General features: G+C 55.1%; 1 protein-coding gene across 2 annotated transcripts in view; it reads right to left on the bottom strand.

Moving 5' to 3' along the window:
• KCNT1 (potassium sodium-activated channel subfamily T member 1) overlaps nucleotides 1-11,962 on the bottom strand; it is a 77,365-nt gene extending 65,403 nt beyond the window's left edge. For both annotated transcript variants that reach the window (XM_088065848.1, XM_088065849.1), the window contains exons 1-2: nucleotides 11,850-11,962; nucleotides 1,536-1,715 (exon numbers count right to left, since the gene is read on the bottom strand). In XM_088065848.1, the coding sequence (XP_087921974.1) occupies nucleotides 1,536-1,630 (95 nt within the window). In that variant the 5' untranslated portion in view covers nucleotides 1,631-1,715; nucleotides 11,850-11,962. The remainder of the gene's footprint in view (nucleotides 1-1,535; nucleotides 1,716-11,849) is intronic.
• Nucleotides 11,963-18,750: the final 6,788 nt, after the last annotated feature.

Genomic DNA, 18,750 nt, shown 5'->3' with positions numbered 1-18,750 from the left:
CTCCAGGATCACAGACTCATTTTCGAGCCAGATCAATTTTATGCAGCGATAAAAGTTAGGAACACTTATAGAGAACATTTGTAAAACCCACATTCACAGACTCAAAGCCAAATTCTTTTTTTTTTTTTCTTATTTTTTTTCTTTTTTATTTTTTTTGCATGATACTTGTACATATTAAAAAAAAAGAAATTCTCTTTTAAGAGAGATGCACAAAAGCCTCGATGCAGGTGTACCAAGCACACAGCAGCTAGTCAAGGACTAACCAGGTTTTTTTTCCAACAAGAATTACATCTCTCTCTGTTTGCATCACGCAATTAATTAGTGGGTAAAGATAAAAATCTGCTTCCCCATTAGCACAGCAGCTCCTGGGTATTTATGATATGAAGAGAGTTGAAGGGAAGGTGCTTGTTCCTCTTAATTTAGCTGCTCTGCCCATGGAATTTTCTTGCCACTCATGGCATTCCCTGTGTTGCTCACTCAGCCTGGGGATAAATCCCAGCCAGGCAGGAACAGCAGGCTGCTGCTGAGCACATAAAGGCCATTCCTCTGGTCAGCCCAGGGAAAGGAGAGAGGCACCACAACCCCAGCAGCTCTTCAGAGTTACCCTGCTGCCAACACAGCATCCGAGAGCAGCCTGGAGCAGCCGTCCCTCCTAAATAAATGGTTGTCAGCCCAAATTCCACACACGGTGGAGTCCCACCAGCCCCTCACTGTTCTACACCTCTCCCCGACCTCGGTCCTTTCTCCTGCTTGCCAGCCCCTGATGGGACTGCAGGATACAGCAAGCTGCCCACAGGGCTCAGAGTCTGCTGGCCCAGCACACCCAAACCTTCCAGGACATTCAAACCTCCCAGCACACCCAAACCTTCCAGGACATTCAAACCTCCCAGGACATCCACATCTCCCAGGACATCCAAACCTCCCAGCACATCCAAACCTCCCAGGACATCCACATCTCCCAGGACATCCAAACCTCCCAGCACATCCAAACCTCCCAGGACATCCAAACCTCCCAGGACATCCACATCTCCCAGGACATCCAAACCTCCCAGGACATCCACATCTCCCAGGACATCCACATCTCCCAGGACATCCAAACCTCCCAGGACATCCAAACCTCCCAGCACATCCAAACCTCCCGGCACATCCAGCGCCACAGAGCACCCAGATGTTTCCTGTGCCGCTCTCTGAGGCACCCGTGGCCTCCACCCGCCGCACATCCCAGCGGTCCCACACTCCGCGGGATGCTCCAGCACATCCCGGCGCCTGCAGGCTCCGGTCGCCGCCGTACCCCCGAGCTCCGGGGCCAGCGCCGCCGGCAGCACCGCGGAGAGCTCCGCGCCGGGCGGCTCCGGCCCCGCAGCACCGCGGAGAGCTCCGCGTCCCCTCCCGCCGCTGCCGGAGGGTCCCGGCCGTGTCCCCCCACCCCAGGTGAGTGTCCCCATGCTCGGGCACAGTCCCAGGTCCGTGTGTCCCTCCCGGCGGGTCGGTGTCCCCGCGCCCTCCGCCCCGCATTCCCCGCGGCGCGCCCGAACCTGTCGTCGCTCTGGAAGGACTGGTCCCCCAGCAGCAGATCGCGGAAGCGGTACCGAGGCGGCAGAGGCAGCACCTCGGACTCCAGCTCCGTCATCTTCAGGGAGGCGATGTCCAGAATGACCCCGCTCTTGCGGCTCCCGCCGCCGTCCCCGCCGCCGCAGCCGCCGGGCGACGAGAGCCTGCGGGAGAGAAGGGGATAGCGGCAATGGGGGGGCCAAGGGGGAGCCCTGCCCCGCCCGCCCCCGCCGCCAGCCCCAGCACCTCCTCCGGGGCCGGCCCCGCCGCACCCGCACCCCCCGGCCGCGATTACATTGCGGGGCAGGCGGCCGTGCCCCCCCGGCAGAGCGCTCCCCCCGGGGGCATGGGTGGCTCGGGGCTCCCCCGGCTCAGCACCGGCGGCCAGGGCAGGGTCCCCCGGAGCGCCCCGCACAGCGGCGCCGGGCACAGGACATTTGCTGCTCAGCAGGCGAGCGACGGAGAGCAAGAGGAGCCAATGGAAAAGCCCAATCGCCGGGAGGAAATAAAACTGCTCGCAAGATAATCGAGAGCTGACGGCCAAACCCAGATCCACCCCCAGCCTCCCGCCGCCACGAAAAGTAGGGATGGGAGGCAGGCGAGGCGATGGCTCCACAACCGTGCTGGAAGCAGAAGCACAACCTCCTCTCTGGGCTGCTGGCACTTAAATCATCTGAACAACCCCAGGATTAAATGAGAAACCGCGAAGGCTGATGACTCAGTCGCCTGTCCAGCTGCCAAGTGTCGTGGCCGGGAGGATACATCACCCGTCCCTTGGCACGCCGGTGCCTCCGATCAGGGGGCGGGGGATGGCAGTGCCTGGGAGAGACCCAAGGTGATGGCTCAAAGGCAGCTGCGTGTGGCAGAGAGGAGATTAAACCCAACCAGCTCTCAGGAGGTTATTTCAGAGGGTTAAGGGCTTTCTTTGGTCTCTTTTCTCAAAGCACATTTATCAGCCAGAACGTGGGTACGCCCCTGCTGCACGCTGGGGTTGAACTGAAACTTCACAAAGCAGCAAAGCCATCGATTGCAGAGACCCCAAAGGCAGCGCCCCAGGGCCTGATCCTCTCTGGTTCGGCTCCATCAGTGAAACTCATCCATGCCATGACAGGAGAACCGGTTTCACAGGCTCTTTGTGGGAAGAGGGGAGGACAGGGAGGGCTTGGAAAGGAGAAGTGGTGCCTCTGAGCCGATTCCTTGTCCCTCACATGGAACTTTGGTGTGTGAGGCAGCAAATAGCTGAAAGACTCCAGCTCCCATCTGACGTACTTCCAAGACTCTCATCCAAAGCCTCTCCAACTCATCCCCAGCAGCTTCCCACAGCTTTGCCTCCAGTACACCCTGCACAAGCTAAAGACAGGCAAAAGAGCTCCCAGCAGCTGGATGCTGAACTGGCACTGAGCACGTATCCAGGGATTTGCCGCAGGGACGGGAGCTGAGGCTCCTCAGATCATCTTCTATCTTTAACAACTCACGCCCCTGTAAATCAGCTCCCAGCTGACCAGATTCCAAAGTCCTGCTCAGCTGTTGTTCCCGAGTTTCCAGAAGAGCGATTGGCATGCAGAATTTCTGCTGAACACAGCCCCAGAAGACAGCCCAGCCCTTCAGATGGTTCTCATTGATGTTATTTGCCACTTAATTCTATCCCCCCCAGAGCTTTTCAGTTCCTTTTAGCTGCCATATGCACGGTGCAGCCAAGGCTCTGCACTGACTAATGCATCTGTGCAGGGCCTTGGGCACCAGGGAGGTTATTCTATGCTACTCATTGATCCAAAACCTGGTCTTTAAGATAAATCAAGCCAAACTCCTGTCAACTCAAACACTCCCTCCGGATCAAGCCATAGAAATACCGAAGTTTGCTGACCACCTCTAGCTCATGTTGCAAAGGAGGATCCAACATTAAGCACAAAAAAAATAAAAAAAATTAAAAAAAAAAAAAAAAAAGAAGCCACAATTACATCTTTCCTCTTAGAGCTTAACTGTGATGAATTAGGCCAAAACATGCTGTTTCTAGGCCATCAGGACAGCATTCTGAAACTCAAATTTCAGCGTGAGAAAATGCAATTTTTAAAAATTATCCACTCTCTTATTATAACCATGGTTTAAAGCGGGGAGCCAGGTGCCTGGCTCCAAATGGGGGTGATTATAATTGCGTTTGAAGGAGACTGTCACACCCAGTGCTCTCCAGTGATTATGAAGTGCCTGTTTAAAGGAGCACCTTGTTTCCTTTCCCAGAGGCTGCACAGCCATGGACAAACAGCCTGCCATGTGGAAAGGGCACCTTTACCCACAGCTGCCACCCTGTCTGACACTCCACAGCTCCTGTGGGTCTGGACAGGCAGGGTCATCCTTACCCTGCACCCTCTGGGGGCTGTGGATGCTTGCAGCTATTCCCAGCCATTCTCCTGGATATCAAACACTCATCCTTTGGGGTTTGGGTGCTGCTTGCCTTTTTTAATTCCACGTGATTCTTATCCAGCTCAATTAATCCATCTCTCCTGAACTCAGATCATGAAACAAAGCAAATATTTACCACTGTCCTCTATCAGCATTTAGAAATGCTGTAGTAAAATCCAATTATATCAGTAGCTCTGGAAACACAATTTCTGCTATTTGCATCTGAGTTTCTTCTCCCATTGGCAGTAGCAGCTACACTTCAAATGCATTTTCTCTTATTCTTGCATACAAGATCATTCAGAATTTTAAAATTTTGGCACATTTGTTTATTCTGGATGAAGCTTCACTACAAGAAATACTGCATTCACTTGTTTCTTAAAATGTCTTTATCAATTGCACGGTGACTTTGAGATGTTGCACATCGATGTCTTAGAGAAAAGTGCTCCTGCACTGCACACAAATCTCCTGACACTGAGGATTTACAACATCCCCTCCCAAACACAGGGATCCTGAGCTATGGAAATGCCACAGCAACCTGGCTACTTCTTCAAAGCTGTAGTGGTATAAAATAAAAAATTCATGAACAAGCTCATTTATTGCATAGTCTTCAAATACTACCAAAAAAAAAATAAGAAAAAGAAATAACCCTGGAGTGGTTGATAGCTAAATACAGATCTGCAGCTTTATTTTTATCATCCCTTTCCTTCCTTCCTCCAGAACCATGTACCACTAAAAAAGCGCTCTGCAATCAGCATATGGAAACCTCAACACTCTTCCACTCTCTGGCTATGGCAGCGTCTCTCCCCCAGCTTGGCCAGCTCCCCGCAGCTGTGGGGAGGGGGACACAGCCCTGGGAACCCTGGAGCTGTGAAAGCCCAGCAGGGCCCATCACTGCTCAGCAAACACGGGAGCCCCAGGGCAGCGCTGCTTTGGGATCCTCCAATCCTTTCCAGTGCCTGGGCTGGGCCCAGCCACGTCCTTCCCTCGCTGGTTCCTCTGCTGTGGGAGCTGTTTGTGAGGAGCAGGCTTCCCAGAGTGTCCAGCCCTTTCCCAGCAAGGGATCACCCCTTTTTCTGCCTGTCCCAGCTCTGGGAGCACACACAAATTCTTTTAAAAGCTGACTCAACCCCAGTACTCAAGAAATGAAGCAACCAGGACTCTCTGCTGGAGAAACAACCCCTCGGGGTGAGGCTCTGCCAGTCCCACTGGGAATTTTGGAGGCTGTGCACACCAGATTCCTCAGGAAAACCACACAGCCTCTAGTGACAGGGTGCTGCAGCACACAGGGATAACACCAGGCTCATGATTCACACCAACCCACCGCCACAAATCTTAAACCTAAACAGATTATTGAACTAAACACTCAGGGGAGCCTCGCTGCTGGCAGCTCCGTGCCCTGGGGATGGAAATGCCAGCACAAAACTGGAGCTCAGTGGGGCTCTGTGGTGCCACTGGAGCTCCTCAGAGCTGGGCAGGCCCCCACACCCAAGAGGCAGCCTTGCCTCAGAGGAAAATCCACATACAGGGAGCTTCTTGTAAGGAATATTAAGATTTCCATTATTATTTTTAACTCTGTCTGTCAAAGAAGAGGAAGGACACAAGCCAAGTTCCTCCTCTGCTTCCTTGCACGCTGCACACCACAAAAACCACAGAGCATCTTCCTGCTTCCCACCACAAACCAGTCCCAAACCGCTCAGGTCATCCCAGACCCCACACTGGTGCTGTGGGATGGAACTGCCCAGACCTGCCAGGCACCAGCAGGAGCTCCAGAGCTCTCAGTGGTGCCTCTGCTCTGGCAGCACCAAGAGTTACTGGAGGACACGCTGTTCCTCTCCTCCTGAGGCCTGGGGTGTGCACACAGAACAGGTGAATTACATTTGGGGCAAGTTCTTGCATAACCTCCAGTCTGAACCTCTCCTCTCCCACTCCAAGCTGCAAAAGGAGCCAGAGGCACAAGATCCTGCTGGCAGCCGTCTGTTCCAACTCCATCCTTCCCCCAGGAGCATGGCCAGGGAGTCTGGATGTGCCGCCAGGAAAGCGAGTGCCTCGTGTCCAACACCAACATCCCTTCCTCAGGCAAAGCCACTTCTCTTCAGCTTTTGGGACCCAGCACTCCCTGCAACACCACAGGCAGCTGCTGCTGTGCCTCCTGTCACCTCCAAGGGGATGGAAAGGACAATTCCTGGCTGAAACAGTGGAGCAGGAATCACACACGGGGTCTGACCTTTCTCTTGCTGTTGGCACCGACACAGGACACAATCTGCTGGCAGAACCCAAGCTTTGGGCAGCAAGCAGGCCCTGGCTGGGCAGGAGCCTCCAGCTGCTCTCTGCTGGCCCAGACCATGGCAGGGTGAGAGTATCTGCATTGCACCCAAGGGCTGGGATCCTTCTCCAGAGGCTCCTTGGGGCCAGGCTGCTCCAGGACAGCGAGGGCTCTGCCATGTCCTATCCTCCCTGACCCAGCCACGGCTGCAGAGTCTGCTCCTGCATCTTGGCCCATCCTCGGCAAGCCCAGCCACCACCAGGCTCTCCGAGCCTCTCCAGGGAACCAAACCATTCAGGAAAAGCTGCCCTTTCTTTTCTTATAGTTATTTAAATATATACAATCATCTCGTGTTTGTTTCTCCTCCCACAGCTATTCTGGTTACCAGGTTACAGTTGTTCTGCCCTCTCTTTTTGGTTTGGGGATTTTTTCCCCTCTGAGTGACATCCCTGTGGGGTCTCCTAATGGCTGGAGTGCGTGGGGACACAGGTTTGGTCCCTAGAGCCAGGCTGGAAGGCAGCACATCCCTCCCTCACAGCCCCTGCAGCAGGGCTGGCACCGCTTTTGGCACGGAGGGGTGGCAGAGCTGGCACAGCACGGCCGAGGAGAGGGCAAGGAGCAGGCAGGGAGGGAAGGCAGCAGCTCTGCACACGTGTGTGGCTGAGCACACGTGCAGGACAGGTCCCACCACACACCAGCACAGCATCCCCCTGCCCAGGCATCGCCCTTCCTCCCAGCCCTGCAGGGACACCCCCATGGAAGAGTTGGGGTGCTCATTTCAGAGCTGTTTCCTCCTCTGCCAGCACCTCTCTCTGTGAGCAGCAGCCAAGTCACTGATGGTTCTGAACTGGCTTGTTGAGGAAGAGTTCCAAATTCTCATCCCACCATCCCCTCTCCCTCCCCAGAAGTCTCACAGGGACTCACAGTCACCACTCATTGAGACACCAGCATTCCTACAATGGTTGTGGGTTTAATAATTTAATAATTTCTTGATTCAAAGAGTTTAAAGAGCTCTGAGGGATGTGAACAGGCCCATCCCAACACCCAAGTCATTATTTCCATGTAGCTTGAGCAGCTTTGGCTCAAGTCCTGCTTTTGGGTGCAACAGCTGCAGAACATGCACTCACACATCTCTCGATGTACACGCACTCACAATGTATGAAGCTCTCAGTCTCCCAGATTAAATCCCTGCATCCAAATTCTCATCTCCACAGACAGCTGGACTGTCCACGTCAGGAGCTGCTGCTGCTCAGAACTTCTCCAGAAGCGCTGAGCCCTGTGACAAATCCACCCATCGCTTCGCTTCCAACAAGCACAGGCAATTTAGCACCACAGGCCTCACGGAGAAATTAGCATTTTGTGTGTTTCACGTGGAAAATGAACAGGAAGAGTGAGTCAGTGCAAAGCTCCACGTGGAAAATGAACAGGAAGAGTGAGTCAGTGCAAAGCTCCACAAGCCTTTCCCTGCTGGCAAATGCTATTTTCTAGAAGATAAAAGTAGAAATTGTCACTTCCAGGTCCAGAGCCGCTCTTCTCACTCGACAGCCCTGCGTTAGCAGTTGAGCCCCACATCCCCCCATCCCTCCTGGCCCCCTGTACACGAAGGTTTTGTGTGGCAGGGTAGAGCTCAGGAGGCACAGGAGGCCTTTTCCCTCTTCTCTGACCCCACAGCAGCACGTGGAGCACACGAGTGGCAGCTCAGCATTCCCAGCCCCAGTGAAATTTCCCATTGCTGGCCCTCCCAGGGGGGAGAGATCCAGTGAGAGTGAGCCACAGGCATTCCCTTTTTCCAGAGATCCCTTCTGGAAGGGCTGGCAGTGCTGGGGGGCTCCCCAGCACAAAGGCAAACAAGCCTTTCACACCATGCTGATGTGCCTGGTGACTGCAAGCCCAGCTAACACCGGGAAAATGAGGGAGGGAAAGCACATCCTGAATATTCCTGGCAGGTGAAAGAACCAGCTCCTCAGGCCTGGGCTGGGGCCTCCTCATCCCTTTAATAAGAAAAACCAACCTGGAGTAGTGCGAGGTCTGGTGGAACCAACCTGAGCTACGTGGTTGTCCTGGCAAATTGGGGAAGAATTTCTTTGGAAGGTTCCCTGCCCATGGCAGGGGGTTGGAACTGGAGGATCTTTAAGGTTCCCTCAGCCCAAATCCTTCTGTGGTTCTATAACCTGCAGCCAGCCTATTCTACTGTGTATGTATGCAAATGAAATGCAAATTAGCTCAGCTGATCACTTGCAGCACAACACACGGAGCCTGCTTGGCTAAGGACACATCTCTGCTCCCCATCCCAACGTCCTTGGGCAAAGGGCTCCGAGGGCCTCATTCCCAGCATCTCATCCAGGAACAGCCTCTGGAGAAAGGGAAATCCCAAACTCAGCCTGCAGAGCCAAGGTCACCAACCCTGCCCAGAAACTCCTGACTCAGACACCTCCAGCTATTTATGGATGGCACCAGGCCCCATCTCTGCTGTGGGAGCTGTTTGTGAGGAGCAGGCTTCCCAGAGTGTCCAGCCCTTTCCCAGCAAGGGATCACCCCTTTTTCTGCCTGTCCCAGCTCTGGGAGCACACACAAATTCTTTTAAAAGCTGACTCAACCCCAGTACTCAAGAAATGAAGCAACCAGGACTCTCTGCTGGAGAAACAACCCCTCGGGGTGAGGCTCTGCCAGTCCCACTGGGAATTTTGGAGGCTGTGCACACCAGATTCCTCAGGAAAACCACCCAGCCTCTAGTGACAGGGTGCTGCAGCACACAGGGATAACACCAGGCTCATGATTCACACCAACCCACCGCCACAAATCTTAAACCTAAACAGATGATTGAACAATTCCCTTTCCACAACCTCCAGAGCTGTCCCTAGAGAGCCAATGGCCAACCCTCTGTGTCTGTGATCCCAAGGGACACAATCCTGGCAATATCCCACTCCTCCCCACCCCAGGCTGTTACATCCTCTGCCACCTTTGTCAGTGCCAAGTAGATTTCAGGCTCATGTGAAAATAAAAAGGCTGCAAGATCAGGAAAGTGCCAATTCTTGCTAATAAACTGCTGGGAAAATCCTCCCTTCTGCCCAGCCCCAACCTGCCACAAGCAGCAAGGGTTGGAGCGTGGAGAAAAAAAAACTTCTTTATGCTCCAGACTCCTGCAGAACAGTCCCTGCAATGGAAGCAGAAGATAATAGAGGGACGTGGGAGGAGGAAGAATCTTTTCACACTGTTGAAAAATACAAAGTCTTGCCGAAGTAAACCCCAAGAGGCAGATTTGTCACCACACCTGCCAGGCCAGGATGTGATAGGATGAAGGGGAGGTGTCTCTTGGGTTAGAAGGCAGGAGACAGAGAGGGAACGATGAAGAAAACATCAGTGGGTCCCACAAGGCTCTCCTTGCATGGCCTCAGAAGGGATGGGGATGACTGCAAATTATCCAGTGGAGCCAAGCCAGACTGTAAACAGTGGCACTGACCGACCTGGTGATAAAATGTCAGACAAAAATTAGCATCAATAAATTCCAACTGATCCAAAGGGAGAGAGGTGTGATCATCTTCCCACACAGGCACAGAGAGGTCTGCAAATCAGCTCTCAGAGTCACAGCAGATGATGCCACAGAGCAAACAGCTCTCAGTGGTGGTCACAACCCCAAATTTTAAGGATTTTCATTGCAGATAAGCTCAATATGGAGTCACACACGCTTCTGGTTCCCCTCCTCAGAGATGAAGGGCACCAGAGACAACTGTGGGTTATAAAGAGTTTTGTGCAAGGCAAGGCCAAATACATCAGGAAGAGTCTCCAGCCTGGAAAGAGATATGATGAGAAGGAAATAAAATCAGAGAGGAGAACCAGGGAGCAAGAACATCACAGGAGCTGCACAGGGAAATCACAGGGCAGCAGCTCAGAGGAACAGCAACGTGTTCTGTCCCAGAGCAGCCACATCCCAGATCTCCCAGCTTCTTTGGGAAGCAGAAAGCACCAATGGCTTCGAGAGGGAGCAGGTGAATCCCTAGGGAAGCATCCATCCAGCCACTGGTACAACCTCCAGTGCTGGGAAGGGCTGCTCTGTCCCGCCCTCTGTCCCTGCCAAGGACTCACACGATGCTTTGGGTTGGAAATCCCACCTCATTCCCATGGCAGGGACACCTCCCACCGTCCCAGGCTGCTCCCAGCCCCATCCAGCCTGGCCTTGGGAACTTCCAGGGATCCAGGAGCACCCACAGCTGCTCTGGGCACCCTGTGCCAGGCCCTCCCCACCCTCCCAGGGAAGGATTTCTTCCTCAGATCCCATCTAAAACCTTCCCTCCTTCAGTTTCTGCCACTGGGCACTTTCAAAGGACACCAGGCCAGAGGCACCTGCACTCAGGGCCCGCCTGGCTCCTGGCCTGGTTTTATTCATGAGAAGGATGAATGAGATGTTCCACACTCCAGCCCAGCCTGGCAGGGATGCAAGAGAAACCTTCACAGGCTCCAAAACAAATTGCGCGCAGCCCCCGGGAACCAGGCGTGGGGGTCAGGGAGAGGTTGCTGCAGGAGGACTGGGAGGATTCAAATAGATGCTGTAAATATTTTTGCAGAGCAGAGAGAGCCCTGAGCACAGGCAGTGACCTACTTTGCTGTTCTCCAGTGAAGGGTGACACAGCCGTGCCAGAGCCCAAGGGCAGCTCCTAAGGAGGACATTCAGCACACTGAGAGTTCTTTTAGGAACAGAACAGTGGGGAAGGGTCCCAAAACCTCTTCCCACTGAGCCTGGTGTGCTGGTGGGTTCTCCCCTGCAGCAGTCCAGAGCCTCACACTTCCCTTCCCTAACCACCTGAGGAAAACAAGAGCAGAATTTGATCTCATCTCTGCTGCACAGACACACAGAAAATACAGGATGTTTGGCCCTGTAGTTTTATGGCTGCCTGTGGCAATTTCTCCTGGAACAGCAAGGCCTGGATGCCCATGGGCAGCCAAAGCAACAGTTGTTGCAATCCACAAGGCTGACTTTCTGGAAGCTGATAAATGTCCAGGCTAGTAATCTCGCCTGGAGGAACTGATTACTAATTAGCTACAGAGTCTGCTTCAGTGCAAGCTCTGCCAAAGAAGCATCTTCTCATTCATTTCCAGAAAATTGAAAACTTTAGAGATAACAACAGGCTGTCAGCTGCAGGGACCATCCTTGAGCTAAACTGAGACAGTTCCTTGGATTCATCTAACGATTAGCAGGAAAAGCCATGGGAGAGCCATCCTGGGCCTGGATGAGTGCTCACACTTGGCAAGAATCCCATTCAATCAATGCTTTTTTTCTTTTCTCCTGCCCTTGGACTCAGGCAGAGGCTTTAACCCATGGCAGAAGGTGCCTATGGGCATTTTTAACCTGGTTGTCACTGCTCCAAATCTTGCTGTGATTTCTAGGGCCGTAAGACCACCCTGAGCACAGCCCGTGCCAAACGCAGCCCCCTGGAGCTGACATTGCCCAGGAACATCCCGAGCCTGGCAGGCTGCTGCTGTCCTGCCCCCAAACTCAGCCTCTCTGGCACTGGAGCAGCTGGGACCCACCTTCCCTCCACATCCCGCTCCCAAATCCCTGCTCCCACGGGCTGCAAACAGCAGCAGCCACACAGATCCCCCACGAGATCCGTTTAGAGCAGACAGGAGAAAAGCCACGTACGTCTAAGGCACAGCCATGACCTTCCTAAGCTGCTGCTCCAGGTGCGCCGCCGCCTTCCAGCTTCTCCTTCTCAGACCAGCCATAGGAGCAGGAGGCAGGGGATGGAAAATCCGAGCCTCCTCCCACCCATGCCTGCCTCTCCCTGACTCGGGCAGGATATTTTTGTGTGAGTCCTTCCATCTGGCTGCCCATCCATCACTCGTGCCCGCAGTGCCCTTACATGGGCAAGGAAGCGCAGCCGCTGGCCGGAGGAAATCCTCAGTTCCCCAAAGTGACAGGCTGGATCCTTGTGCAAACATTTACCCAGATTTCCCACGAGGTAGGAAAGTGAAATTTAGGCGCTTTGTACCCTCTGGGTGCCAGAAATGTGTATTTACTCTCCAAACAAACTCTCAAGTGCTTTTACAATTAACCCTTTGCTTTCTGCCTGTGGGGGACTTTCAAGACCCCTTATAAAGAGGGCCAGAAGGAAGTTCACAGATGTTCCCACACACATCTCTACACTCAGGAAACTGAGAAGATGGATTTTCCTCTTTAACAGCTTTTAAACCAGCTCTAGATTTGCTAAGTGAAGGGATAATTGAGCTTTCCACTTATTTCAGCAGGGTCAGCCCAGCTGAGGTCCCTTGAACATTTAGCAGGAGGCTCAGTGAACATGTTCCACATCTTTGCTGCTCTATCCTGGCTCTCACATCCTTCACATGCACCTCTGGTGACAGCTCTGCTTGTCTGCCCTACAGCCCCACACCTGGAAGTGACAGAGAGGAGACAAGAGGATGGTGTCAGACTGCTGAGCCCTGGTCTGCCTGAGGGCTGTGCACAAATCCCACGGCAGCCTGGAGAGGAGGGGAGGGGAGGGAGAAACTCTGCTAGCAGGCAGAGGCTGAGAGACAGCAGGTGGGTAAATGTGGATGATCATCCCTTGCCAGGATTTGCGCCCCCAGCCTGGGCTGCAGAAGAGGAAAGCAAACAAGAGATCAGTCCTGATGGTGTGATGGTGCTCGCTGTGCTCCTGCCCTTTCTCCTTAGCCTGTAAGAGCCCTTTTCTGCTTCTTCAGCTGATCAGCTCTGAAAAAGTGCATTAGGCACCAGTCTGCTCCGAGCTGGGGAAACTGCCGAGTCCTGAGGGCTCCAGGCAGCTTGTTTAACATCTCCAGAAGGGCAGCAAAGGGCTGAGCACAAGGGCAGGCAAGACAAGCCATGGAAAGCAATGGCATTTCAACCTCTCCGGAGCCTGAGGGGGTTAGAAACACATCGAGCTGTAGAGCAATAATTAGGAAACCAAGTTCCTCTATCCAGATTGAAAGAGACAGGCAGGAGAATGTTTGGGCAAGGATTTTGTAGTGCATTAGATGAGGATAAATGACCCTGGGCAGGGCTGCAGTGTCAGTAATGAGGAGCAACTCCTCGTCTTCCCGTAAGCTTGGAGCTGGAAACCTCTGGGAGATGTTGTCTCCAACCAGATCCCTGATCTTCACAGACACAATAACCTCCTCAAGGGTGTCATTTCTGCAGACACAACAAGCATAGCTGCAAAATGAGGCAGTTTGAGGGCTGGGGAAAGCACCACCCTGCTGTGCCCAAAGTGGTGTTACCCAGAGTTGGGGGTCCTGAGGCACCACGGAGCCTTGGATGCATTGGGCATCGTGTCACTGACAGAGAGAAGGTAATAACGGGGGTCTTAACCCTAAAAAACAATATTTGGGGATTTTATTAATTACCCACTCAGTGGCAATGTACTGAGAGTTAAAGAACAGACTGCTTCTTCTTTTTTTCATTCAGGATTTTAGGAATAAAAAGATCTTTTCCCTAAATCATGGCAAGCAAATGAAGACATAGAAAATCCCAGCTGGGCAGCCCAGGGCACAAACCCAGCTAAGGTTCTTATCTGCCAGGCATGAATTAATACACACAATTCATCTGCACATTACAGCTGGAATTTGATAAGTGTGACAGTCAGAAGAGCCATACTAGTAAATTTAATCAAAACAATGACAATACACAGCATTTTTCAGGAAAAACTGGGATACTTCAGCAAGGACCACTTGTGAGAAACAGATGCTGCTGCCAGGCACAAGAGGATGGTGGCACTGAGTCCCCCTCACCTCAAGCAGCTCTTCCCCTCCCTCACACTGGACATTGTAACTCTGGCACAGAACCAGCCCAAAAATGGAGCAGGGGCTGGGCAGCACCTACGGGAATGTACCTTTTTCCTGGGTGTATTTTAGCCCCTCGGCTTTGCGGGGCTCCAGGGCTCAGCCGAGCACTGCCTCACCCTCACACCCCAGAGCACAGCCTCGGTCCGAGCTGGGCTCGGCAGAGGGATCAGCACGGACCCTCTTCCCATGCAAGATGTGACTGCTCGGGGGTCTCCAAGCGCCCCTTCCCCGTACACGGGCAGCTCCCGACCAGGGGCTGCGCCCACAGGGGCATTCGCAGGGACCCGGCCAGGCCTGGAAGTGCCCCAGAAACTTTCCTCCAGCCTCGGGGCAAGGGGAGAGCGGTGGGGATGGGGACGGGGGTCCCGCCGGCTGCCCCCGACAGGGGAAGGGGCTCCTCGGCCGCAGCGGGAGCTCCGCGCTCCAGCACGACGGCAGCCCCGGGGACCCTCCCCGGCCCCGCACCCGCTACCTGTGGGTACCCCGGTACCTGTGGGCGCTGCCATCGTCGTAGACGAAGGAGCTGTTGGTGTAGCACTCGGAGCAGACCGGCCGCCCCTCGGCCGGCCCCGCCGGTTTGTAGATCCCCTGCAGGCTCCGCTCCTCGCCCGAGAACGGCATCGGCGCGGCGGCGCGGGGGCCCGGAGCGGCGGGGCGGGGCAGAGCATGGGAGCCCCGAGCTGCCGGGGGCACGGGCCGGGGGCTGCCGGCCTCGGGCAGAGCCAGCGCCGCCGTCCCGCTGCCGGGGCCGCTGCCGGGGCCGCTGCCGGGGCCGCTGCCGGGGCCGCTGCCGGCCGCCCATCACGGCGCGCCCCGCAGCCGCCGCCGCGGCAGCCCGGGGGCCGCTCCGGAGCTCGGCATGCCGGCACCGGGCGGCACTGCGGGGAGCCCGGCGGGGAGCGGCCGGCAACAGGTGCGGGATGCTCGGGGACGGGCGGGGATGGGCGGGGATGGGCGAGGCGGGGCCGCACCGGGAGGGGCCGGGCTCCGCCCAACGCGCACCGGCGGCCGCGCTCGCCTCCTCCCCCGGAGCTGCCCCCGCCGGCCTCGCCCCGGCCCCCGCCACCCCCGGGCTGGGGCAGCAGCCGGTGGCCCTCCCGCGGTCCCCGTCCCTTCGCCTCTGGCCTCTGTCAGCACGACCTTTGGGTTGCTTGCTTTATTTTCCTTTTTCCTCTCCTTTTTCCTTTCCGTTTTCCTCTCCTTTCCCCCTATCTTTTCCCTGCCGTTTCCTCTTCCCCTTTCCTTCCCTTTTTCCTTTCCTTTCTTCCTTTCCATTTCTATTTTTCCCCCCCTTTTCTTGTTTATTTCCTTTTCTTTTTTATTTGGTTGAGTTATTTTTCTTCCCACTACCCACACAAATATTTGTATTAAGCGCTGCTGCGCCTCGGGGTTGTGCCGAAAGCAAACAGCGCGGCCAAGCCCCGGGAATTCCTGTGCCGTGCTGCGCGGCCGGGCCGGGAGCGTTGATCTTCCCGGGGGGCCCTGCTGCAATAACACGGCCCCGCTGGGGAATGGCCCCGAACCCAGGGACAGCGTGGGCAGCCTGGAAACGAGCCAGCCGCCTCCAGGAAAGGGTTAACTGGGTGGGCACCAAGGTGCCTTCCCTCCCCTCCAAGTTCAGCCCCGTGTGCCAGGAGGTGCCACCGGTAATGATGTGGCCAGATGGGAAGAGCCCCAAAATTGTGTTGCCTCGCGGGGAGCCAGATGTGGGCGGCTGCAAAGGGAGCGGCTCCGAGCAGGGTCCCACTGAGCACCCCCGGCACACGGCAGGGGCGGCCCGGGGGTCGTTCTGCCCCAGCTCGGGTACACTCCTCTCCTTTTTGCTTCTTTTTCCATTTCCCTTTCCGAGCCCAGGCCGTTGTGCGGGCGCTGGTGGGTTCGCTGCGGTGCCATCCGTGGGACCCCGGGGCTGCACTGGTGAGCAGATACCCCAAAAAAGGAGCAGCTCCCACAGAAAGGCAGCGGCCACACGGCCCCTTGTGCTTTGTGCAAAGCTCCCCTGCCACCTCAGTCACCCAACACACCGCTTCAGTCACACCCGGGGGAAGGTGACGCCTTCCACGCTGGGATCCCGCTGCTCCAGAGCTTTGGTTTCTCTCCGGCAGCTCGCAGCCCCGCTGACCCCGGGGTACCCCACCCTCGCACTCCGCATCCGCCGCTCCCGGGCTCGTGTGATCCATCGGCACACGCTGGGGGCCGCAGCCCCCGCTGTGCCACAGCCTCCGGATCCAGAGGGAAGTGCCCCCACTCGGATGCGCTGGGCTTTGCGCTTCTCTCCAGCACTGGAGACTTTGTTTCTCCCGCAGCATCTCTTCCTCCTCCTCTCTCTCCATATGGACTCTCCTACACCAGGAGTCATTGGAGAGAAAAGCAATTAATGCTCCCCGTGCAATCCGCCCGTGTGATGCTTCCCAAGCCTGCTCTCAGTAGGAAGGTTATTCTCCATTCACTAATTGCCTCACGTTATCTGGTGCAAAGCGTTAACGTGCAGCTCCGGGAGGAGAGGGGTGGGTGGCACAGCAGCGTATTGACATGCTGGGTGATAACACAGGCGCGGGGGAGGAATTATTTAAAACACTTACAGTCAGATGCTGAGAGAAATGAAAAATGAAAGAGAAAGAGCCAGAAGAAGAGAACATTCCCATCCAAATGGGCTGGAGTTTGAACGGCAGAGTGGGACTGGTTCCACCTGTCCCTGACACTGGTGCCACCCAAGCCCCACCGTGAGCAGGCTCAGGTCACCACAGGGACAAGCTGGGCAATCTGGTGGCATCCTACCCGAGGAAAGAGTTCTTGTCCTGGGGACTGCTCCCAGCTGCAGCACAGAGCACTCCCTGCACCCCCAAAGCCAAGGGGCAAAGGCAGGGCAAGGCAGGACAGTGCTCCCAGCAAAGGCATCGTTCAGAATTTTGGGGGCACGGGGCTGAGCTGGTCCTTCCTGCCTCCAGCTGCAGCACTCCCCGAAATGCTATCGATGCTACAAGTCCTCATTTCCCAGCAGACTTCGGCACAAAATACAATTAATAAGGATTTCAGGCACCTCCTACTGCAGCACCGTTCTCCTGACCCCCTCAGTCCCTACAGCTCTGCTGGGGAGCCCCTTCAGCACCCCGACATTCCTGCACCCCGGAGCAGGAGAGCGCACATTCCAAGGGGCTGGGCAGGGAATGAGCAGCGCAGCCGGGAACAGGCACATCCCAAGATGCCGAGTGCCGTTTCCAAGGCCGGGTGCTGTGTGTGAACATCTCTCCAGAGCAGAGCAGGGCTCGGGGAGAGGCACAGGGGGCTCGTGGAGGGCTCCCGGGGAAGGAGAACCCCCAGGGATGAGTGCGGGGGAAGGCCCGGCTGCTCTGACAGATCCCAGCCCAGCTGCCCGAGGAGGGGCCTGGCAGGGGCAGGGACACTCAACTCTGCTGTTTCTGCGTCTGGGAGAACAATAAATAAATCCGTGGGAAGCAACAGTGGGATGAGTCAGAGGCGAGAGTGAGGGAAAGTCATCTTCTGCAGAGCACATCATCCGAGTCCAGCCATCCACAGGGCTCCAGGGATCCGCATCACAGGGGTCCCTGTCCTGTTCCAGCTCCCCGATAACCCCTGCCAGGATGGGGACAGCCCCACCAGAGGGAGCCTTGGCCGTGGCTGGGGGGCTGCAGCCCCTCCCCAGCCCTGGGGCACCGGCGGGAGCACAGCTGGATCCATCCAGCACCTGGAGAGGAAGGGCTGGGGCATCACTGAAGCCCCACGAGCTGCATCCAGCTCCTGTTTCCCCCACAGCCTTGGGCAAGCTTTGCCTTTTTGGGTGCATCACGAAGGTACCCCATTACCCCAGGGCAAGGAGGTGCCCAGGAGATGCTCCAGCTGAAATTTCTCCCAGGAGAAATGCCCCATGCAGGGCAGAGCAGCCACGGAGTCGGGAACAGCCACACCAGATCTGCTCCCAGCTGGAAATGTTGTCAGAGCGTGGACTGAATTTAATCAAAGCAGAGCCCGAGCTGAGACTCCGAGGCTGCGGATGTTGTACGTGTCAAATGGATTTCATGTGAATCTCCATTTGCCAGGCACAAATACAGCCTGCAGGGAATGAAAGGGCCAGGAAAAAAGCATCAAAAAATCATCAAAAAAGCAACTCACATGGCATAGTCTAAGAATTAATAACAACAAGGCTGGTCCACTGCAAAATAAGCAACTTTTCTGTCAAGTTGACATCTTGGCAGAGAGCACCTGGGGAACCCACTAGGCCCTGTGGCCTCACAACTCAGCATTTCACACAAGTTTAGGCTCTTTCCACTCAGCTCATGTTTAACTCAGAGATCCCAAGGCTGAATGCAGAACTTCTGAACACACAGGGGGTTGAGGCTGTCGTTATCCAGGAATACAGAGGTAGGGAATTGTCAAAGCTGTCATTAATCTCAAGAAGGAATAATCAAACATACCATAAAAAAGGAGAGAGCTCTGTAACTCCTAGACTGATGTATGTGAAACAAAAAGAAGAATGCAGGAAACTTGGCTATAAAAATGTGGTTTTAGTCTCATCAACTGAGCCATTAAATCAGAAGCAAAGACACCTTCATCTGCGCATTGGGAACCACAGAGATGTTTGTCTGCTTGTCAGTGCTCAGCTTTGTCTGCATGGTTTTCAGGTTCCTACTTTTATTTAATACCCAAAGGGACATTGAATATCAAATAACAAGTGCAACATGCACTGTAGAACTCTTACAAAGCCTCTTCCATAATTTCCCAAG

The sequence above is a fragment of the Pseudopodoces humilis genome, chromosome 22, assembly GCF_049639895.1.
Source record: "Pseudopodoces humilis isolate 2021_Gansu_Grassland_sample_001 chromosome 22, ASM4963989v1, whole genome shotgun sequence".
In the NCBI taxonomy this organism is placed as follows: domain Eukaryota; kingdom Metazoa; phylum Chordata; class Aves; order Passeriformes; family Paridae; genus Pseudopodoces; species Pseudopodoces humilis.
This window is presented reverse-complemented; position numbering and strand designations above follow the sequence as displayed.